The sequence below is a fragment of the Periplaneta americana genome, chromosome 12 (genome assembly GCF_040183065.1).
Source record: "Periplaneta americana isolate PAMFEO1 chromosome 12, P.americana_PAMFEO1_priV1, whole genome shotgun sequence".
In the NCBI taxonomy this organism is placed as follows: domain Eukaryota; kingdom Metazoa; phylum Arthropoda; class Insecta; order Blattodea; family Blattidae; genus Periplaneta; species Periplaneta americana.
The window spans coordinates 88,787,517-88,813,453 of NC_091128.1; the positions used below are offsets into that span (position 1 = coordinate 88,787,517).

The 25,937-nt window shown below is 34.9% G+C and overlaps 1 protein-coding gene across 2 annotated transcripts in view; it reads right to left on the reverse strand.

The window, feature by feature from the left end:
* Nucleotides 1-372: 372 nt before the first annotated feature.
* Trmt61 (tRNA methyltransferase 61) overlaps nt 373-25,937 on the reverse strand; it is a 616,962-nt gene continuing 591,397 nt past the window's right edge. The window contains exon 4 of one of the 2 annotated variants that reach the window (XM_069841724.1): nt 373-682. In XM_069841724.1, coding sequence (XP_069697825.1) covers nt 425-682 — 258 coding nt within the window. In that variant the 3' untranslated portion in view covers nt 373-424. Of the gene's footprint in view, nt 686-25,937 lie in introns of both variants that reach the window. The other variant, XM_069841723.1, reaches the window with a different exon arrangement.

Here is a 25,937-nt window from a genome sequence, read left to right on the forward strand (position 1 = left end):
TGAAGACAATGACTTTGATTCTTAAGTAAGTGAAGCCATTTCGAATGACAGTACAGACGATTCTAATGACAATCAGTCCAGTTCAAGTGATGTTGAAGATGATAAAATAATAATAATAATAATAATAATAATAATAATAATAATAATAATAATAATAATAATAGTAATAATAAAAGAACTTACGTAAAAGGGGCGAAGTATTACCACAGAAAATATCCTTAAACTTATTAAACCTACAGAACCCTCTGTCTTCCCACTATTTCATTTCACTTCCTTCCCCGAATTGTCTGAAATAATCACTAGATGCAAGGTTCATTAGGTCAATTTTAAAGGAAGCTACAGAACAATAGGAATATTCATGAGATATCCAAATTAGTTTAATGTTGCCTTTATTTCCATATTCTCAGCAATTCTACAGACTTCATTAAGATTCCAAGATCTCGTTGGGCTGGCCCTGATGGCTGCTCGTCGGAGGGTCGGAGGGGCGAGTGACCCTGGCCCAGATGGGCGGCAGGGTGGCGGCTGTCAGGTATCCCGTGTGCCCCGTCATCGTCTGGGGCGGCATTCCCGTCACGAAGCGGCTCATCTCCCTGTTGCTGTTCGACTTCCAGGCCCCGCGCCCCTGCTTCTCGCTGGTGGATGCTTCAGGGTTCTCCGCTGCGGGATCCTTCACTTCCACACTCTTCTGAAGCAAAAGATAAGACAGAACATGACTTAAAAATTAAATACTACAGTCTTTGCGTGAAACGTTTATGCTCGAGGACAAATGGATAAAATGTTACGGAAGTTTCAACGTCTGACGTCAGTAGCTTAGCAATGACTGAGCTCACACTACAGTAGACCATCGATTATCCGAAACAATTGGGGACGAGGGGTGTTCGGGTAATTTATTTTTCGGATAACCGATCATTTACGAAAAAAAACTGTGCCGGTGATATAGGAGCAGTATGAAACAAAGAAACACTAATATTAAACATGAAAGTTAGTTACTACTCAGAGAAATTTGTCAACAATAGGAATGATCCCAAAAGATTTTGGCAGACTATTAACGAAGCTACTAACGTTTCAACAAATAAAAGCTGCAGTATTATGGAAATAGTAAATAAAGATGGCTCGATTATTAAGAATCATTATGATATTGCAAACGAACTTAATGCTCATTTTACAAACGTAGGACACAATATAGCATCAAAAATAAACAAAAACACAAGACTCTCTTCTTCCTTTTCTTATCCATCATCATCATCATCATCATCATCATCATCATCATCACCATCACCATCATCAATGTTCATGTTTCCCGTAAGTGATAAAGAAATTATAACTACTATTGCTAAAACTTTAAAAAATAATGTGGCTCCTGGTGTTGATGGTATCACTACTAGAACACTCAAAATGATTATTGAACCCATATCGAAAACACTAACCCATGTCTTTAATTTGTGTTTATCACAAGGTGTATTTCCAACTGATCTTAAATGTGCTGTAGTAATACCTATATACAAATCTGGTGACAGAAACAATCTCAGTAACTACAGACCCATCTCACTCTTACCAAGTCGCTCTAAACTATTAGAAAAATGTATTAAAAGCAGGCTAATTAATTTCTTAGAAAAAAACAGTCTATTAAGTCAAAAGCAGTTTGGCTTCCGTACTAACATGAGCACGGACGACGCTATTATGAACGTAACATCAAGGATTATCAAAGAATTAGACTCGAGTAAAAAATGTTTGGGAGTTTTCCTAGATATTCAAAAAGCCTTTGATACTGTAGACCATAATATACTCACTTCTAAACTTCATGCCTACGGTATTAAAGGAATCGCTTTAAATTTATTTAAGTCATACTTAAGCAACAGATCCCAATTAACGAAATTTAACGACCAACACAGTGAAATTCGTAATATAAATATAGGTGTGCCACAAGGTACAGTTTTAGGCCCACTAATATTTTTAATATACATCAATGACTTGCTAAATATTGATATAGGAAACACATCTGGAGATATATTTGCATATGCCGATGATACAGCCGTAATTTTTAGTGGATCGAATTGGAATAATGCCTACCTAAATGCTAATAGAGGTATAAATATAATTAAGAAATGGTTAGATGAAAATTTGCTCTCATTGAACATTTCAAAAACAACTGCATTTCCTTTTACATTAACGGCTTCTAGTCTGAGAAAAATAAAATTCGATAAGGATACAAATTTAAAAATACACAATTGCAGTAACATAAACTTGATTGATTGTAATTGCTCTTCCTTGACAGAATCCACGCAAGTAAAATACTTAGGTGTTGTCATTGATCAACATTTAAGATGGAATAAACATATTTATGTAATAGGTTACGGAAAACAATTCACAATTTTGTAACCCTTCGTGCATATATGCCTATCTATGTTCTCCGTGTAGTTTATCTAGCCTTGTTTCAATCAGTCATCCAATACGGAATAATAGGATGGGGTGGAATGACAAAGACTATCTTAACTCCATTAATATTACTACAAAAAAGTATCATCAAAATTTGTCTGCATAAACCACTTGATTATCCGACACAATTTATTTATTCTGAATTCCAAGTACTAAAAATTGAGCAAATATACATTACTAACATATTTTCACAAAAATCGAATGAATTTTATAACTGAAAAACATATACATAACACCAGAAGAAATGTCCCAACTCTTTTGGCAGAACCTAAATGCCACACTACAGCTGGATTAAGACACAGTAGGAATTATGGACCAAGACTATACAATTCAGTATTGAAAAATAATCCAGACCTAAGCAATTTACCTACACATTCTTAAGTTTAAAATAAAGTGAAAATGTTTGTATGATATTTGATAAATTTCATTATTATTTTAAGTGTTACCAGCATTATATGTTACTAATATTTATTGTATTTATCTGATGCATGTACCCTATAAGATAAAACATTGTAATAAATATAAATAGATCATTTTCTTAATTAATAACAGTGTATATCTCCAATAAATGATTCCTTAGCATCGCCACAGATACACTTGATTGTACTTGCCACTATATCTTGTCACTAGAAAGTTATTGAAATTTATATTTTCCCCGCCATTCATAAAATATTTTGATATGATACCTCTTGCACAAAAGGAGAGATCTATAACTGAAACTCGATTAATATATTTCAGTATTATTTATATTTATCCTGGTAATAATGAACAGTTTGACTCGTAGACATTTTATTTTTTCAGCATTAACTTCCCATGATTTTACGAGAACATTCGAAGAGAACGGCAGTTACGTAGACTTTCAACTCCCCACTACTACCATTAATGCACAACACAATGTCAATACGGCGGTTGCTGTCGTCTGCGATACAAAGAACTTTTCTGTTGATTTTCGAGTTTGGCATTTTTTCCGTTTATTATATGCTTATTTAAGTTGTGTTAACTCTCGCTAGTGGTTTTATATTTTACTTTATCCGTCTTAGTATTTATTTTATTATTGTAAATATTTTTGTTTTATCACTATTATTATTATTATTATTATTATTATTATTATTAATTAATTAATTATTTTGTATTACAATCTTTGTATCATTTCCATCACGATTATTATTATTATATTATTATTATTATTATTATTATTATTATTATTATTATTATTGTTGTTACTATTATTTATATCATCAGCATTATTATTTGAACCCTGTAAAATTTATGTAGACTACTGGACTGTACCCGAGCACGAGCATTATGCTCATTTCGGGTATCTATTCATATGTATTCAATTCAAATGTAAATTGTAAATAAATTTGAAATTTGAAAACATGAAACAGTACATACAGTCTAGCCTATATTTTGTATCCCACGTCTTATAAAATAACTGACTAGCCTAGTTTGACAAGTTCAAAACGGCTATTAAAGTAGGCCTACAGTTTAGGAAAAGAAGTCCAAACTTTTTTTTTTTTGCTTCAGACCTGAGACCCGTTTCCCCCCCCCCCCAGCTAAATCTCGCAAACAGCGCTAGCGAAACTCCTACATGGCGCGCGCGCAAATTCAAATTTTCCGATTGGAACGTTTTCGGTTAACCGAAGTTTCGGTTGATCGGTATTCGGATAATCGATTCTCTACTGTATTCTGACGTTACTTCCTTAGCAACGGATCGGACTCTTGCATGGATATGTTGCAAGAGAGACAGATTTTCTTACTTGCATTAATTATATTTATTATTTCTCTTACCATGGATATACTGTAGATCCATACTAACGACTCTCCAAGAAACCAATTCAGTTTGAACATAGTAATTATACTGTAAATACTTGTACAGATATTATACGGTAGACATTCAATAAAAGCACAAAATAAAAGTACATACAGACTGCATTAAATTAATTTCACGCCCAACCATATTCACAATCCTTATAAATAATAACCAATTCCTTAAAAATCTAAGTATTACTACAATAACATGCAATCTAAGGCAAAAACGTTTCACAATTACAAAAATCTTATGAATCCCTTATCACGTTTTAAACTACGAACTTAACAAATGAAGGAAAGTAATATTCTAGAGGATATTCCAGATCATGGTTTGTACTCCAGTCTATGCGAAGAGGTTGAATGTTCTATATTTATGACGAAGGTGTTGACTAGGATAAAAGTGTAAAGTATTCATCACATTTTGCACATTACGTATTAAGGATATAGTCTACATACGAAAATTTAATAAAAAATAAAATTGTAGGTACATTATTAATCTGTCAAATAATACATGAGGTACATAATCTGCAACTGTGGGGTTAAACACCCTGTCATAGGATCCAATGGACTGACACGCTAGAAATATGTTGAATATTTACGTCAAAATCTGTACAAAGTGTGCTTCCAGCACAATAATCTTTTCTCTCCAATTGCCGTATGTGAGTTGGTATTAATGCAGGTAGGTAGATATGTATAAGTCGACATTTAGTGAAAATCTATTCCTATTTCTATATCAAGGAGTGGTATATGGCGACAATGAAGCAATAAATTGTATCTGTAAGGATAGAAAAACCTAAGTCTTCGAAGAAAACCCGCCTTACTCCGTATTTTCCATTAAAAAAATCTAACAGGCTTACAAAGCGATGCGATGTCAGCCTTAAGTTTCATCTTCAGTTTCACTGTCAGAAATAACATCAGTTTCCGCTGTGTTGGCAATCACACTTGGACATAAAATTTGGATGGTATATCCCAAGCTTTAGTAAGAGAATCTATATTGACAGAAACTTTACATGCATTATGTAACAGATAGCTTATCCCTAAGTTAAAATCGGCAGCACTTTGAAGAGAACAACCACCAGGATCGCCACCCGTCCGGCGTAAACGAACACGAGATGGCAGTACAGTCGCTAATGCAATTCAAATGGGAATTATGATGTGAGTCCTTATGTAACAACTATATGGCATTATAGTAAACCTCACAAAAGTTGTTACCGTCAAAGCCTATAAGGCCGAGCTATCTGGGTATATATGATCTAGGATAATATAAATATACAGTACAGTGGTGCCAACTTATATGGGCCCGTGGGGCCTGAGTCCAACCAATAATTTATCGTATTATTATTATTATTATTATTATTATTAACTTATTATTATTACATAAGCCAATATATTATCGTGATTCGCGAGAGATTTACACTGAAATAAATAAATAAATAAATAAATAAATAAATAAATAAATAAATAAATAAATAAATAAATAAATAAATAAATAAATAACATTTTTAAAATAAGTAAGAATGCATAGTTCGTGTACACTTTATTACTTGTTACTTAATAACAATGAACGCTTTAGAGCTTGATTTACACAATGTACTGTACTACATTTAAAAATAATTCATAAAAAATTCCTTACATTTCAAAATCGCTGTTGTATCTCCATTTTGTTACTTGTAGCAACCTATATTAGGTATATAATACTATCCGTAGCAACATCAATATTACGAAACTTAATATCATCATATCACCTTTACTTTTTAACTTCGCTCTAGAATATGCCATTAGGAAAGTTCAGAATAACACAGAGGGTTTGGAATTGAACAGGTTATGTCAGCTTCTTGTCTATGCGGATCACATGAATATGTTAGGAGAATATCCACAAACGATTATGGAAAACACGGAAATTTTACTTGAAGCAAGTAAGGCCATAGGTTTGGAAATAAACCCCGAAAAGACGAAGCATATGATTGGATCTCGTGACCAGAATATTGTACGAAATGGAAATATAAAAATTGGAGATTTATCCTTCGAAGAGGTTGAAAAATTCAAATATCTTGGAGCAACAGTAACAAATATAAATGACACTCAGGAGGAAATTAAACGCAGAATATGGGAAATGCGTGTTATTATTCGGTTGAGAAGCTTCTGTCAGCTAGTCTGCTGTCAAAAAATCTGAAAGTTAGAATTTATAAAACAGTTAGGCCTATATTACCGGTTGTTCTGTATGGTTGTGAAACTTGGACTCTCACTTTGAGATAGGAACAGAGTTTAAAGGTGTTTGAGAATAAGGTTCTTAGGAAAATATTTTGGGCTAAAAGGGATGAAGTTACAGGAGAATGGAGAAAGTTACACAACGCAGAACTGGACGCATTGTATTCTTCATCTGACATAATTAGGAACATTAAATCCAGACGTTTGAGGTGGACAGGGCATGTAGCACGTATGGACAAATCCAGAAATGCATATAGAGTGTTAGTTGGGAGGCCGGAGGGGAAAAAGACTTTTGGGAAGGCGGCAGTGAACCTGCGGGTTTCTTAAAAGACATTTGTAAGTAAGTAAGTAATAGCATGATACATTGAAGATGGGATTCATTAGATTTTTTTTTTGTGAACATATACCGTAAAATGAATTTTTACTATATTTTATTTCTTTGTGTCAAAGAGTAAATATAATAATAAGAGTGTTTATTTGTTTACTCGTTGTGAATAAAAACATAAACACTCTTATTGTTATATTAATCTTTGACACAAAGAAATAAAAAAATAGTAAGAATTCGTCCCTGTTCACCCCTGCGTCCTTATTCACCCCATTTTACGGCAACTTAAGTCTTTGAATTCATCCAATGTTTTTTTTTTTTTTAATTGGCGCCACTGCACGCACGTACGCACACACACACCCAGCCGAAGCTCTTCTACCTATAGCTTCTGAGCAGAGGACAGATGTTCGACTTCGGGAAGACGCAGTGGTATTTTACGTGGACAAAGTGGCTGTGCGACACGGCATTTGGTTTCCCCTGGCCCCTCGTGCTACATATAACACTCATAGTGTGGAAGAGACTGTCAGCTCCTTTGTTCACGTCTTGAGTGATAGGATAGCCCGATGCCAGTAGCAAGTTGAACGAACTGTCACCAAACACTTCGATGCCTCACTTCCATTATTCCATATTATATTGCGGCATTTCCGACTTGGAAATCCACTCAGCGCCGTACACGGGGAGGCACTTAATGGCCACATGAGCGAGGCTCAAGTTACAAAACGGAATGTAATCCCCGGTTATCAAGGATTTGGAAAGGCTCCAGTTAAAATCACTCCAGCGGTGATCTAAATTGAACATGGAGGTCCTGGCACGGAGCAGTGCTGGTCAAGTGGAGCCTCAGACACTTTAGCTTGTAAGTAGGTTTCAGTTGCAAAGTTTTCAAACAAGAGATTGATATGGTGAGGGCGACAGGGCCACAGATGTAGAGATATTCACGTTTCGCAACTACATAATGGTGTCCCCTTATCGTGGGATAAGGGGACACAATTGAATCTGTTACTATAAGATTCTGTTCCTGTTGAATAAAACTGCATAAATTGTGTTCTCTGTACTAGATGCAACAAAAGCAGAAGCAGGAAAAGTAAACTAAACATAAGGATAGGAAGAGTAGAAAGTAAAACAAAGGCACGAATAGTAACCAAAAGTATACGTAGGAAGAGAAGGAAAGCAGGAGCACAAGAAGTAAAACTAAATCACAGGTAAAAAGACAAGAATACACTAGTTAGAGCAAATAAAAAAAATAAATAAAAACCAGGGTAGAAAAATATAAATAAAAGCAGAGGTATGAACTGACAGAAAACAGGATTTAAAAAGTTAAAAGTAAAGCTGAAGGAGAAGTCATTAGAAGACAACAGGAGTAGGAAGGGTAGAAAGAACAGCATAAATATAATTAAAATAAAATATGAGTAAGATAAAAAGAAAAAACAAGAACAGAAGCGGAAGACAACAGGAGTATGAAGAGTAGAAAGAAACGCAGGACAATAAGTAGAAAACAACAAGAGTAAGAAGAATAAAGAGAAAAAAAGTAAAAGAGAACAGGAGTAAGAAGAGTAGAAAGAAAAGCTGGAACAGAAGGCTGAAATAGAAGACAACATGACTAAGAAAATGACAAAGAAAAACAGACGTATACGAGAAAAGGAGTAGAGAAAACAGAAAGTAAAGCTGAAGCAGAAACAGAAGACAGGAGTACGAAGAGTAGAAAGAGCAGCAGGGGCAGAAGTAGAAGATAACACGAGTAAGACAAGTAGAAACAACACAAGGAGGAGAAGTAGAAGACAACAGGAGTAAAAAAGTAAAAAGGACAGCAGGAGTAGAAGTGCAGGACAAGAGGAGTAAGAAAAGTAGAAAGAATAGCAAGAGCAGAAGTAGAAGACAACAAGAGTAACAAAAGCAGAAAGAACAGCAGGAGCAGAAGCAAAAGACAACAGGAGTAAGAAAAGTAGAAAGGAAAGAAAAGATCGGAGAGCAGAAGTAGAAGACAACATGAGTAAGAAAAGTAGAAAAAAATTAGAAGTAGATGAGAACATGAGTAGGGAGAACAGAACGGAAAGCTGAGCAGAAGTAGAAGAGAACATGAGTAAGAAAAGTAGAAAAAAGGAGAATTAGAAGAGAACAGGAATAGGGAGAACAGAAAGGAAAGCTGAAGTAGAAGAGAACATGAGTAAGGAAAGTAGAAAAAAGGATAAGTAGAATAGAACAGAAGTAGGGAGAACAGAAAGGAAAGCTGGAGTAGAAGTAGAAGAGAACATGAGTAACAAAAGTAGAAAAAAGGAGAAGTAGAAGAGATTAGGAATAGGGAGAATACAAAGGAAAGCTGAAGTAGAAACGAAGATGAGTAAGGAAAGTAGAAAAAAGGAGAACTACAATAGAAGAGGAGTAGGGAGAACAGAACGGAAAGCTGGAGCAGAAGTAGAAGAGAACATGAGTAAGAAAAGTAGAAAAAGGAGAAATAGAAGAGAAGAGGAATAGGGAGAACAGAAAGGAAAGCTGAAGTAGAAGAGAACATGAATAAGGAAAGTAGAAAAAAAGGAAAAGTAGATTAGAACAGGAGTAGGGAGAACAGAAAGGAAAGCTGGAGCAGAAGTAGAAGACAACATGAGTAAGGAAGTAGAAAAAAGGAGAAGTAGAAGAGAACAGGAGTAGGGAGAGCACAAAGGAAATCTGGAGCAGAAGTAGAAGACAACATGAGTAAGAAAGTAGAAAAAGGGAGAAGTAGAAGAGAACAAGAGTAGGGAGAACACAAAGGAAAGCTGGAGCAGAAGTAGAAGAGAACATGAGTAAGAAAGTAGAAAAAAGGAGAAGTAGAAGAGAACAGGATTAGGGAGAACAGAAAGGAAAGCTGGATCAGAAGTAGAAGACAATATGAGTAAGAAAAGTAGAAAAAAGAAGTAGAAGAGAACATGAGTAAGGAAAGTAGAAAAAAGAAGTAGAAGAGAACATGAGTAAGAAAAGTAGAAAAAAGAAGTAGAAGAGAACATGAGTAAGAAAAGTAGAAAAAAGAAGAAGAAAACATGAGTAGGGAGAACAGAAAAGAAAGGTGGAGCAGAAGTAGAAGAGAACATGAGTAAGGAAAGTAGAAAAAAGAAGAAGAAGAGAACATGAGTAAGAAAAGTAGAAAAAAGAAGAAGAAGAAAACATGAGTAGAGAGAACAGAAAGGAAAGCTGGAGCAGAAGTAAAAGATAACATGAGTAAGAAAACTAGAAAAAAGGAGAAGTGGAAGAGAATAGAAGTAGGGAGAACAGGAAGGAAAGCTGGAGCAGAAGTAGAAGAGAATGTGAGTAGGGAGAACAGAAAGGAAAGCTGCAGCAGAAGTACAAGAGAACATGAGTAAGGAAAGTAGAAAAAGAGAAGTAGGAGAGAACGTGAGTAGGGAGAACAGAAAGGAAAGCTGGAGCAGAAGTAGAAGAGAACATGAGTAAGAAAAGTAGAAAAAAGAAGAAGAATAAGAAGAAAACGAGTGGGGAGAGCACAAAGGAAAGTTGGAGCAGAAGTAGAAGAGAACATGAGTAAGAAAACTAGAAAAAAGGATAAGTAGAAGAGAACAGGAGTAGGGAGAACAGAAAGGAAAGCTGGAGCAGAAGTAGACGACAATAGGAACAATAAAAATAAAAATAAAAGCAGGAGCAAAGGTAAAAGACAATAGTAATAAGAAATGTAGAAACAAAATCAGAGGGAGACGTAGAAGAGGAAAGGAAGAAGAGCAGAAAAACAGTAAAAGAAAACACAGATGACAGTAGGAATAAAAAAAAAGTACAAAGAAAATGTCTGACTAAAGTAGAAGGAAATGGGAAGATCAAGAAGTGGAGTAGGAGAATCAAAACAGGTGTAAGAAGAGGAGGAGAAGTAAAAGTGGAAGAGTGGCGAGGAGGGTAGTAGAAGTAAAGCAGGAACAGGTGTAAGAAGAGAAAATGCATAAGCAAGCTCAAACAGAAACAGGGTTGAAAAGAGGGGAAAAATAAGTATGAGAGCAACAGAAGAAAAATTGCAGAAAGAATAACAAAAAGAATAAAAGGTTATGGCAGGAAAAATAAAGCGAGAGTGATTTCAGTTTACTTTAACTTACAGTGAGGGCGTGCATGCGCCAAGAAGTTTAAATTATCTGTAAATTGAAGGCAGAACGGTTACCTGTACTCCGCAACGAGTATATTTGCATCTTTGAGATTTATTTCGCAAGCCAATGTGCTGCACTGGCCAAAGACCCCGAGCATTTCTCATAACTGTCACCATCGAATTTACCTACGTGAGTTGCTAGAATTGGAACTTGAAAGAAATTGCCAGATCATTCATTTTTAAATAACTGAATGCTCCAGGCTAGACAAAACTGACGGGTGTTGCTGAAGACGGTACAGCGTGAGTCAGGAATCAGTTTTTTATTCCCTGGTTTTCTAACACTTCGAAATCGCGAGTTGAACTCAAATGACATATGTATTACTAGGGACGTGATTTTTTTGCTATTAACGAAATACGCGAAACATTTGAAAATTTAATTATATTTACAAAAAAAAAAAAAAAACAAATCCCACGAAGATAATCTAGAAAATAAATGACATTTAACAGCGAAATGTCGCGAAATCTAATTATTTCAACGAAATAGCGTCATAATCACGAAATTAGTGCTTGAAATCATGTTTTTTCACGAAATTTTCGCGAAAACAAACAGATTCCTTTAAAATAAAATAAACTGAATTTGACTGTCTTCTGAGCTTCACGCCAGTTGTAAGCAACGATCTACAACGTCTTTGCAGAGACTGAAGAGTTTGCTTATATAGATAAAGATAAAGATGACCTATTGTGTCCCATGAAGGGGAAATGCTTCTGCTAGAGGGAAAGCTCTAACATTTCTAATGTGATGAGCTAATCCGCGTTAGAAGTTGTACTTGGTTATGTATTGAATTTTATTTTCTAGCGAGTTTTCAGTTCTTGGTAATGTCTGATTGTCTTTGTATCGTTTTATTTTTCACACACTACTCAGATCAATCTCAAGGTATTTCCATTCACCTCTTCCTCTTTATATTACTTTTAATTTACGAGCTCACTGAATCAGACGAGGATCACAATAGTTTTGTTTCAACATGTCTTCGAGTGTTGTGGTTTTCTAGCTCAGACATTGATAGTGGGAAAAATTTTCGACTTATGAAAATATTTTATCATGTTCAAATGTTGAAACTATTCTCAGCCTTTATATTCAAGAGCAGGATAGTTAAGTGCTGTGAATTGGTGTAAGATTTTCTACTTGGGATCAGACTGAACTCGCCCTAGTTTGTGGATTTGTCAGAGTACTTCTCAATACTTTTTCTAAATGTGTGTAAACTGAGGTTATGCTATAATTGGAACTAAGCCTATTTTTCAATAAAAATGTTTATTTATGTAATTTAATGTTCATAACATTGAAAGTACAAGGAAATTTGTAACAATTAAAATTAGTATCTGGATTTATGTGTGTTGTATATACGTATGTAATATCAATTTTCTAAGTTTTATCCTAACAGATATCTTCACGAAATATTAACACAAACCTTCAAATTCCCACGAAATATTCACCGAAATCATTACAGAATTAGCATCGATATAGAAGTAAAATAATCACCACAAAATCACATTCCTATGTTTTTGCGATGTGGTGGAAATGTCATATACAGTGCGTTTCAAAAGTCACGCATATTTTCTGCTATATTTAAATGGAAATGTTTTTCGAAAAACGTTCGAACACGTCAAACAGTATTTTTCGGAAACAATGTTCGTTTTTTTTTAGTTTCAAAGTTGAAAGTCTCTCTGCCTGTCAAAACGAAGACGGTAGAGAGAGAAAAAAAGAAATTTACCGAAACTATTTTGTCGCGAGACTCTCATCTAAGCCACATAATCTATTCGCAATATTTACGCAAATACACCTTTGTCGCTAAGTGGTGCTATCTCTCAGTAATGTTCAGAACGAAGGAGGTAGAGAGAAAAAAAAAACAAATTTCTACTTCTAACGACGCCACAGACCAAGGTCATGTTCTTATGTTGGCGACATTGTGTATTTAGTTAAATTTGGTCGTACGTAAGGGCACGGTTCAAAGCTACCGAGCTAATTCTCCAGTTTAGCGTAAAAATTTATATTTTAAAAATGTTTTTGCATATAACTCGTTTAGAATAATTACAGGACGAAAAATTATATTATCGTCACAGATAAGAACGCCCTCACAGTAGACCAATTCTTTCCCAGACGGCCCATCCGTCGTACTCTCCGTGTTTGGAGTGATGTGTCCTTCATGTTGCTGAGCAGGAAAGGCTAGAACAGTGTGCTATGACAAACAATAGCTGTCCACTCAATTTCGAGTCATTGTACTGGGAATTAATACCCGCCACACTAAAAATGAGGATTAAACACTTGCAGGTCTTGAGTTTCAAGATGATCCATGTCACAGAGCTGGTAACTGTACCTGATTACGTCAGCTGAATCCAATTTGAATTCACACTCTGACAGCAAGTCACGTTATCAATCAGGATGTGACGTTAAATTACCCCGGATGTCGGCAGATGTTTCACCAACAGTTTTAAAATGGAGTTATTTGTTTCAGACATGATTCTTCTGAGAATTTGCACATCTGATGACGCATCTTCAGAGGTTGTGCGAAAACATAGTATATATTATCTTCCTAGCGTTAAAATATGTATTCAAAATTCTTAAACAGGCTGTTATGTTAATTATAGCAAAAAGGATTACGAATTCATTGCTAAATCTTAAACAGTATGTACTTAAGTAAATGCATAAAACTACAGTAGTCTCCATTATCCGAGTTAATGTGGACCAAAACTACCTTCGATAAGTAAAGACTCAGATAAAACGGACGGTTACTGAAAACCTGTGTTTTGATTACAAATTAGACAAACTTTTTACTTAATAGAATAAAAAAATGATCAAATAAGGTCAATATGAACTCTAGGCGTTTAAAAATACTGAACCTATAGATATAAAAAGCAGCTAACATGCAATACTGTACAGTATTTACAGTATGTTTTTTGGATCGGCCTCGGATAACACGGAACCTCGGTTGATTGAAACTCGGATAATCGAGACTCTACTGTAGGGTAAAGTTGCCTAATGCCGTGATACCTCTAATTCCTTGATACGATTTTTTCACTGAATGTCACGGGATTGGGTATCTTGCGAGGAAGTTCACCGATGTCTCAAAAGTAAGCGAAAGATGCACTCTTTCGAGAAAGATGTCTGGCGCTATGGCCGAACGGCAAAGCTTTGACTGACATTCAATTTAAAAAAAAAAGTATCACGGAAATAGGCAACTTTACCCTATATATATATATATATATATATATATATATATATATATATATATATATATGCAGTTTGTTCTGACGAATTTCAGCTTATGTTCTAAAATGACTATAAGATTTAGAAATATCACAATAACACAGGATATGGCTTGAATACTGCAATTTATTGGCATGTTATTATTTTTAATGACATATTTCAAATGATTCCCTTGGTATCTTGTAGTTCGTTACAATCTTATCCAGAAAATGTTCATGGCACTTTGATTCAGACGAGTTTTGAAAAACTGTAAAATGAAATGAGAACAGCAACAATTACACAATGTCTAGGCACTGCATGAAGAGCCAATACACAGTGAAAAGGGAACTATATGGTGTACTATTTCTGCTAGAGTCATCACTGGTTCATATTTTTTTTCAAGATGAAAATGGAGTTATTACAGTGAATAGTGAAAGGTATCGGCAAGTCCACACGTGTGGAGTAACAGTTAGCGCGTCTGAGCGTGAAACCAGGTGGCCCGGGTTCAGTTCCCGTTTGGGGCGAGTTACCTTGTTAAGGTTTTTTTTTTTCAGGGGTTTTCCTCAACCCAACATGAGCAAATGCTGGGTAACTATCGGTGCTGGACCCAGGATTCATTTCACCGGCGTTATCACCTTCATCTCATTCAGGCTAAAATAACCTGAGATGTTGATAAAGCATCGTAAAATAACTACTAAAAAAAGATATCGGCAAGTGTTACAGACATTATTCAGAGACGCACTGAACAAGAATGGCATTTGGTTTCAACAAGACGACGCGCATACTGCCAGATACACTGCAGTTGTTGAGAAATCTTTTCCCTAGACGCTTAGTTTCTCGGTTTGGCAATATCAACTGACCGGCTCGATCCCCAGACTTCACACCTGCTGATGTTGTTTTGTGGGGATGTCTCAAAGAAATTATGTTTCAAACTAGGTCCTATTATATTCAGGATCTGAAGAACAAGATACAGGCAGAAGTCCCAGGTTTATTGCAATGTATCATGAACAATTTCCGAGTAAGACTAATAAATTATAATATACGGAGATCACTTGGAATGTGTAATTAAAAAATTATAACATCAATAAATTGCATTGTTCAAGCCATATCCTGTGTTATTTTGATATGTGTAAAGCCTATAGTCACTTCAGAACAGCGTGCTGAAATTCGTCAGAACCAACTGCCGGATCCTGTATATGAATTTTAATTGAAAAAAACATCATTCACAACGGACACCTTCTACTATTAATATATATTATTGACCTTTTGTGCTGCGGAAACGCATAACAGACGATTAAAGGTCGGAAAATTATAATCGTACAAATATAAGCTATTCATTAAGTCGTAAACACGAATTAATGTCTGAAAGGATATGCTTACATATTTATAAAGACGTTTCTAAGAAAATGCAGCGGAGAAAAAATAATTATACCTGTTTGGGATACTTTTGCACTAGGAGGGAAATCCCCGATTCCTCCCTTTTAAATCTCACCCTGACTTTACTGCATAAACTTCTGGTGGACTCATTACCACATGTACCACTGCATCCGTCTGAATCCCTGGTGTTAACAAAGCCAGACGCAGGATCCTTCGCATTAGCATATGTTTCACCGCGATGCTTTTTAATTGGGGTCCTCTGAGCTTGGTGCAGGTTTTTGCTTCCCGACACAAAAAGCAGACAATGCAAAGGGTTCAGTATTCAGCGCGCTGTTATTAAACTGTTAAAGTGTAACTTAAATCACCGGTACCGAGAATAAAAACCAAGAGAGTGTCATCAGAAGAATTAGAGGGTCATTAGACGAATTGTTAATGCATCGGCGTTTTACATAAAGAATGCAGTATCAATTCACGTCGAGTTCTACATTCAATTTGTGTGACCAAAGAATGTATTGGAGCAGATAATTCTTAAGAGGAGACATATAGCTTTAAGTATGTCTATTGAAAAATTGGTGAAATTCAATGTCATTTTCTCAGCAATTGATAAATCTGTAACGTTGAAATTTTATGCCCTCAATATACGCTATTTCTGCAATTGTATACTACGTTTACGGGTAATTAGCAATACAAATGGCAGCCGCATGTTCATGTTGTGCATTGAAATGTTCTTTCCCTGATAATTTCCACAAATATTAATATTTCTAAGTGATTCGTTTTCTATTTATTCCTTAATGTCATATGAACAACATCACGCAGAATCTTCGAAATATCTTCAGTAGATATATCTTTATTTTTATTTTAAAGTTCATTTTTTTATTTTATTAGGTCAAAAATATTTAAAAAGATAAATATACACAGTGGGCCAAAAAAGGCACAAAATTAGAAATACTCTATTTTCGGAAATACATAACATTAATTTATAATGAATACACTGTTAGAAAGAGTAGACTTTAAAATGAGCAGGACTTTTTATTATGTTTTTTAGGCTCAATTAAAATCTTATGGAGATCAATACACAATGATGCGAAAATTAATAATAATTAATGATCTTTCAAATAATCAAAATTAAAAATGATGCTCTATGTGACCGCCATTTGCCCGCACAACCATTTGTAGATGTCTTCTCCATTGTCCAATAGCACTGGATATCTGTCTTTGATCAAGCCGGTCCCAACATTCAAGAAGGCGTTGTCTTAAATGTTCACTATTACGAATTCTTGTTTTGTAGTAAACTACTTTTTGTAGTTGACACCATACAAAATAGTCCATAGGATTAAGGTCTCGTTTGAAACTCCTGCGGAAATGATAAGAGAATCTGAGAAATGCGATCTTTCATGCAATAATCTCTCAGGAGGGATATCATGTCCGTATCTTGCTAATCAATCTTTGTACACTTGAAACAGACCATTCTCGCTGAGCGCAGTTCCTTACAATTTGACGGGAAAATAAATTATCATATTTGTGTAAATGTTTAATGAAAATCTTGTCTTCGTTCGTTAAGCGACCCATTTTCACAAAATGAGAACTCAGAACGGAAGAAAACAAATGAAGATAGCACAAACGGCTTGGCCTGCTGAACTCGTAAGACCATAATGCTTAGTTCGGCATAAACTATCGATTTTGCACTGCCTTACAAAAAATAAAAAATAATGTTTAATAAATGTTAAAAAATTAAATATTACAGTACTTTCCCGGTGTACAAGGACTGTGAAATTTGCAAGTGAAACCATTAGCTACTGGCATATAACCATTTGAATTGTGTGTATTTTTTTGGTCCACTGTGTATATAATTTTTAAACCAATGATTGCAGCTGGGTTTGTTCACAAGTATGAAATACAGTTGCACGCAAAACTTCAGTGAAATATCTTAAAATCTATTTGAGTTATCAAGAAACCGTTTTAATAAACATGAGTTATGGGTGTCATTTTGTATTGACCATTACACTTTTACTACGTCATACTACTTTTGACCAATAAAAAGGTACGGAACGACGTGTTTCAACCAATCATGGCTGCTTAACACATTTTTTATCACTCCCTAGCATTTGTTTCTTTGTTTTCCAACAACATTGTACTTTCAATAACTGCACCTTTTAAAATGATTCATGTTTATTTCATCATCCTTAATTAAAACTTTTCCATAATTTATTTTGTTTATATTATTTAGGTTATGTTATAGCTTCTGCTGTATGAAATTATGATAGTCCCTTATCAGAGATTGTTCAATATATATTGATAATTGAAGTGGAATGCAACTGTTTTCATAAAAATTAAACTGAATCAACAAAGCCTTCTTGACTAGTAATCGTCCATACAGTTCAATGAAGATTGTATAGTAGGTACAACTGGTAACAAGAGAAAAGCTCATCATAACACACTACTGCCATCTAGCGGAATATATGTAAAGATGAGATGGTATAATAATACATTTTCAAGACAGTTTAGTATTTCATTGTATTAGAGTACTTCATTTCTTCTAATCTTTATATACTTTCTTTTAATCGTGTAATAGTCAATTAAAACCCACTAAAGTTTTGATTTTCTCTAGATAAATAAAAAAATTCTAGTGAGATTACTGTAGATAATTATCCATAACGATAATAGTTTCATTAAATATTTAAATAGTATACAATTGCAGAAAAATAGTGTATGTGGGACATATTAGCTTTTAATGTTACCGAGTTTTTCATTCTTGAGTAAAATATAGGCCTATTAAATTTCAAGAATTTTCTTAGTTCTCATTGCTGTAGATTCCCCCTAAAATAATGCGCAATTTTTCATTTAAGACCTCTTTCAATTACCGTATATGATCGCAAATAGTCAAACTTTTATACCTATCTCGAATTTTCGATATCTCGAGATACTTTTAATTTCCCGACGGCATGTATACAGAGTGTAAGAGGTATAGGCTAAGTGTCATTATTTTAACTGATGATTGTTCATGTCATAAGGAAGAAAAAATGTCCTCACAGTTTTTTTCTAATTGCAATATTTAACTAATTATTAAAGTCAACAATATTAGGCGTTTTGCAACGTTGCTGGAGTTTACAAGTACACGGTACAGCTCATGCGGATACAGACATACCGATACAAAAAAGATGCTCTGTTCTAAAGCAGGGGCGGATCGTTGTTTACATAAAACGAACAGCAAATACAAACTTTCAATCTCATTAATAGAACTTTATGGCAAATTTCCATTTTATTTAACAATATTGGCAATATTGGTCCATTTTTTTATTGCACGTCTAAAAAATAGACAATACTGGTTTACTGCACGAAATCACACGGACTTTTTTTAAATGCAACATTTTAATCTCTCCCGCTTCCATAAGCTGTACCTTTTTAAAGAAATTTCTGTTTGTGTGATTTTTGAAATGAGGTAAGAGACTCCTAGTTTCTAATAATCGTTGAGAAACCGCTACAAAAGTTCGCCGATTAGGTAACCTTCATTGCGGAAAACATTGACGGTACATCTTCTTGTCTCACTTGAATTACGACGACTTTCTCCATAAACTAATAACATGATATTTCTAAACTGTGAATGACATTGTAAGTTGTTTATCGAATACCTGGTACCAAACTGTCATCCGCTCGGCAGTAGACCTATGGACAGAGAGCTTGAACTCAGCTGACATGTACGTACGTCTGTGCAGAGTACTGCCTGCTCAACACGTTGCCATGTCTCTCACGCCAGAATATTAACAAATTTAAGTATGCAATTTTATTTAATTTCACGAAAACGTAATAGAACACAGAAATGTTATTTAAACTAATATTAACTCTTTGCTAGATATACCTACTGATGTAATTGATTTCGTAATTTTACTAACGATATAAGCAGTATAACGCCAATAAAATAGCCTAAGAGAAGAAATGTTTTTTTTTCTGGAAAAACTATCAAGTTTTGACCCTATGTTTTATGGACATTTTCTGATCCTCTACACCGTCCCCGGCGACTGTGAAAAGAACGACATTTATACCCCTTACACCTTGTATAAAATGTGACCTACCATTGGAGTGGGATTGGGAAGGACGTTAACATATTGTCCTCATGTAGAGATGTACTAATAAATGTTCATTACATTTTTTCAGTTGCTCTTGCATTTCGTATAATTTCATTTCTCCAACTTTCACACCTAATACTTTTTACAATAAGTTAAAATATGAAAGGTTTGAACGGAACATGTTGTACATATTAAGCGATTTTACATAAACAAGGCCCACACATTAGTGAATAAACTTGTGTTAATTTTATTTTTGACCAAGTTTCTGACGTTTGAATGGAATCCCCATATTTTAATAACTCAGTACACCATAATACATACAAATCTTCGCTGTTAATTGGTGTTCGGGTTTTGATGACTCATTTTCTTACTAGCAGCTGACAGCTCGGCAAGTCATACATATACAATCATACTGAATCGATTGTTAACGGAACATAGTTTATTACATTATAGAATACTGTATTGTACACGCGTCCAGTTTCCTTTCTAGAAGTCTGTGAGTAATGATATTTTATGTGGGAGTTTACCAGCCTCCTGTAGAACCTCCAACATGGAAGGTCAGTATGAGGTGAACACGGAGTTACACAATTATGAGACCATGCTTTACAGAAATTAATATTTAATTTTTAAAAACCTGGTGGAGATTAGAATACAGAAATATCGACAACAAAACATAAATTGCGTCATTCCTAACAGAATACCCTATAAGAACAAAGATTACGATCAATAATTACTATATCGTATGAGATATCTCATTTTAAGTGTCTTAACGCCAGTACTTTGTATGGACGAGACACAATAAGGAAATAATAAAATCGAAGTAACAGAAATGAACTTCATATAAGACAATGAAGTATTATACAAAATTAGGGAAGAAAAATAGGACGTACATAAGTAGAATGAAAAATGGAAATTGTAAAAGTGAGTAGCACGTAGCTATGTTGTTTATTGACTTTAAAAAGCCTTTTGACAGAGTTAATAGATTACTTCTGGAAAACTATGAAAGAATTTGGCAATCCCCAGAAAACAACAAACTTTATGAAAGTGTGCATAATAAACTCTGATTTTTTTGTTACAATGAAAAAATGTATTTATGCAATCCTAGCATTAAAACACGCTTGTTATGACGTTATAAATCGTGCACAATTGGCCTAATTCTGACACTGGTGCCAGAAAAGGTTACCTAGCAACTAGTACTCCATGACGTCATCATCGCCTTCACAACACAATTTTATACAATTATCTGCAAGAAAAAACTTTAAAACAACAACAAAATAACATTGTCTTAGAAACGGTTACTTAACAGCCATGCAATATATTACGTCATATTCAGTACTCATGTGTCTACTACTTCATAACATTACATTTTGTAAATTTATAATAGCTTTTTTACATATTTTAATGCTAAAATAGCATAAACGTTGTAGTAACAAGTGTATAATCTTCATTACAAACACTCGTGAAAATTACCAAGATTATACACTAGCTACATAAATTACTATTATGTATAATAGTTTCAATATTACTGCTCAAGACAAAAAGGGGGAGATTCAACTGTCGTCTGGTTTCTTTAATACTGTTATTGAAAGAAATTATTCAAGTCATATAAGCTTCCAAATTTGGTACAAAAAATGGAGATGAAATGAACAAATTAGTACAAGCAGATGATGTAAGTTATATCAGGTGAAAGCGAAATTAAAATGCTCACTTTACTGTTGCACAAAGCCTTACAACGAGCTAGTCTGAACATAAATATTGACAAACCAATTGTTTTATACTCACTCATAACTTAAAAATGTCAGTGACAGCATCAACGTACAAACAGATTGAAAAAAGAAACAACATTATCTACGAAAATTGATTACATCTCGTAACAATAAGGTTGTTGCTTGGTCAACTGTCCGAATAGAGGTCTGAACCTCACAAGCAACATCAAGAAGGCACCGCTTATAAGGCAACTAGGCCAGGAGATAATGGGGTAGGGTGCCCAGTTCCTTTCTCCTTCCATAGCATACATAGCCGACTAGCTACATATTACACTAGTCAAACTTCAGATGCATACAAACAATTATTCTTTCTCTGACACATAACGTCAAGTGAGATGTACTGCCTGATAATAGATGTACATATCAGAACAATAAGGTAAAGGCACAAATTAATGTCTGTAAACAAAAGGCAAACAGATGATATTATTCATTCCCAGTAAGTTAAATTCCATTTCTTCAGTACAAGGAGTAGGCATGCCTGGTCCACTTCCACAGTATCTTTGGAGTCTATCTTATTCCTGTGACACCTACATCTCTTGTTCATCTAGGATAGTACTTCTTAATCATTCCCGGTATTCTTGTATCTTCCATTCTATTAATGCACTGTTTCCAATTTTCTCAGTATTCCTCTAATGTCTATTAGAAATTATAGATATTTAGTTAATCTCGTACATATTCATTTGCATTTGTCTTTTTCTTTTCCTTTCTTGTGAATCCTCTTATCTGTGTAAGAAATCTCATTTCGGCAGCTTGTATTTTACTTGTATCGCTTCTCGAACAATTCACAATTCACTTCCATAGGCCTATCTGAAAATTTCACTTTTCTGTAAAAACGTTGAGAAAATATTCCTTTTGAATAAAAAGCAAGCTTGTGAAAAATAAGCATTATAATTAAAACTTACATTCTTATAATGTATCTTATACTTCTCAGACAAATCTAAAAATTAACATGGATATAGTTTAAATAAGTTCTCTTCACTTTATCCATTGAATCAGTGCTGGCCATCCCTGAATATAGCTCGACCAAGCGGCATATACTACCTCTTTCGTCTGTCTCTTTCCTTTCCTCTGTAAAGCGCTCAGGCTCTCCTGAGCTCTAAAGCGCGTGCTTACGCCTATGGGCATCGGTTGACATGACTGCTTTAGATAATAATCAGAGCAGTTGCTAAAGCATCGTAAAATAACCAACTAAAATATTAAAATAACAATGTAAAATCATCAATTTAACTATAACACAAATATGAGTTAGGTCATAATATTTAGCACAACAATATTTAAAAGTAATTATGTATGTTTCACAGTTTTAAACTTTTACACCTGTCAACAGGATCTCGCAGTATGTTTAAGTTCTGTATCTTGCTATGCAAATTGGGGGGATGACTATTTACAATCATACATGCAGATCATTACACCAAAGATTACAGAATCACTGGAACAGAATCGTATTCATTGATACGTATTAAACTATCAATATTAATGTCAGTTTATACTAAAATATATTTGACGGGTATTATTAGTGGATTACAGTAAAGAATTAGCGATCAAGACTGATAATAAATAAGGGAGCATTTGGACAAGAATACTGGAGCCAGGAGGATCCAAAAAAATTAGGTCAAACACCGGAGTTCCCAGAAAATACGGGGCAGTTGGTCACCATAGTTATATCTAGCTGTTTTTTTTATCGCACAGACCTCAGGAAGCTGAACAGAATCAACAAAAATTTAGAAAAATTACTGCCAACAGTATATGTATCGCTTTCGATCGGTACAGAACCAACGCCCGTCAAGCCTACTTCAATAAAAGGAACACAAACGTTTGCCCTACGTTTCCATAATTGCAGAGCAGTTCGTGTGCAGGCCGTCATCGTGTAAAAAGTATCATTTGTATAGTTTGATCCACACTCGACCGTGAATATCGACCAGCTGCATAATTACAGCTCGCAGCGCGATTTACTTACATCACAGCTCCACACGTAATCCGATCCTAATTTTACGGCCTGTTTACGGGATTAAATGGTCGGCAAGCTGGGCCGCGGTAATTGCGGAGCACGCAGCAATCTTGAACTTGCATATCACAGCGATGCACTGCAAACATACGTACGTACAAGAAAGTGTCTTACCTAGGTCAAGGTGTGGAGCCAGTTCCAGGAATAAACAATATTTTCTTCCTTCCTTCCTTCCTTCCTTTCTTTCTTTCTTTCTTTCTTTCTTTCTTTCTTTCTTTCTTTCTTTCGTTCTTTCTTTCTTTCTTTCTTTCTTTCTTTCTTTCTTTCTTTATCCCTTTGTTTCTTTCTTTCTTTCTTTCTCTCTTTTTTTGTTTTGTTTCTTGCATGGGATGAAGAAATAAGCGTCCCAAATTGATGTATACACCCTTTGAAATACTATATCACAGCAAAAAAAAAAAGAGATAGAAATGCGATTTATGATTCAGAAGGCAGTGGAAAGGATGGTAACTTGTCCAGCGAATAGGGATTATAAAGAATAGACATTGAGCGAATTTTCCTGTGTTTTGTTTCTCTGTGCGCCGGCGTTTAGTTCCACTTTCAAGCGCTAGAGGTTAGTGTAATCGAGCACACGCTAAGATAATAATTGAGAATAGAGTTGAGACAAAGGATCCAAACATCGCCTACCAAATTGCACAATCCAGCAACGCTTTGCTTCAAATAAACTCAAGTTAACAGCTTTCCTTATTTCTCAGTAACAAACTAGTTGTAATAATAATTGTTTATATTTTATATATAATAAATTATATTATAAAATAATATAATACATTTTAAAATTATATATCAAATTCGTTTAATATTTATACACAGTGTAATATAGGTATATGGTTTTACTTCTCATAGAAGTTTTGTTTTTTCCATTTTCAGCGCTATCAATCATTACATATTTTAATTGTTGATGGGGGTCAACGTCTCAACTCTCATTATAAAGGAACTCTAGAGTCTAGACATTACAGTTAATGACGGATTTATTATTTCATCGGTCCAATTTATTTTATTTGGGTACATAATGTACCTAGATGTATTAATTGTATGTGTTATATTTCCACTGTGTCGATTGCTAGCTGGTGTGATGTCAGTGCCAACTCCTGGGAGAAAGCAGAATCTCACGCTCAAACTGGCTTGAAGATCATTGAAATCAGTTCTGCTACATCAAAGGTACCGACGCGAAGTGTCGATACTGTATAATTATCTATACGCTGACATGTGCAATTACCGTTCGATGAACGTAAGTGGATACTGAAATGTTATTGAAAAGTGGAGAATGTTGTTGAGGTTCAACGATGTTGGAGGGTTGAATTTGGAACACAACCACCAACAAGGTTTAACTATCACAAGAATCCGAGACAAGTTTGAAGTCGACGAAACGGTGCACGATGTGTTGAAAGGGCGGTGCGGAAGAAAGAGAAGTTCCATCGATAACGAGAGTGTTGATGCAGTCATGCAGGCTTTTGCACAATCCCCAAAGAAGACAATGAGGCAATGTTCTCGTGAGATTGGTATCAGCGAATCCAGTGTTCATCGAATTTTGCGAGCTCAAAAATGGAAGCCTTACATTCCGAGACTTGTCCGCGCACTAAATGAAGACGACCCAGAGATGGATACGACGAAGAAGAAGAAGTGCTGCGGAGTTCCCGCCTCGATCTCAGGATTTAACCCCTCCAGACTTCTACCTACGGGGAGCTCTAAAGGACACAGTAAACGCCACAAAACCACAAACACTGGAGGAATTGAGAGTTCAGATTGAATATGCCTATAATGATATTCCATTAGCAACAATCCAGTTCGTATGTCGCTCTGTTGTACGTCGTTGTTGCGAGTGTACTGTGGCGAAAGGAGGCCATTTTGAACATGTACGGGCATAAGGAATACAAAACCGTAACAATCGTATTTCTGTCTCATCTCGTTGCTGAGAAAGTTTCAAAATGTGTATACATCAATTTGGGACACTCTGCAGTAGACTAACGAAACGAGCAATGTCTCCGGATTCCTACCGTAAGTTTAGGAAACATTTTTTAAGTGGACGACATGCGTACATATACCAAGCGAAGTACAGTACAATCCCTCTTATCCGACACCAAAGGGACCAGGCTAGTTATGGATACGAGATTCTGCCGGATAATTGATTAAATACCGGTATATACAAAACAAAAGTTCGTACTTCATGGTTCCAACTGCAGCCATGTAAAGCTTATTTCTCTATCACTAGCTCATACCTGAATAAACATAAAAACTGTGTGGGTTTTCCTTATTAAAACACATCACACAACACAATAATATGGTAATTTTAGGTTAAAATATTCACTGAAAATTAAAGTTCGTGCGAACATCCTAATGTGGCAACACTGACGGCCCGAACATAATTAAATAAACATAAAAACTGTGTGGGTTTTCTTTATTAAAACACATCACACAACACAAATAATACACTAATTTTAGGTTCGAATATTCACTGAAAATGTAAGTTCGTGCGAACTTCCTAATGTGGCAACACTGACGGCCCGAACATAATTAAATAAATATAAAAACTGTGTGGATTTTCTTTATTAAAACACATCACACAACACAAATAATACACTAATTTTAGGTTCGAGTATTCACTGAAAATGTAAGTTTGTGCGAACTTCCTAATGTGGCAACACTGACGGCCCGAAC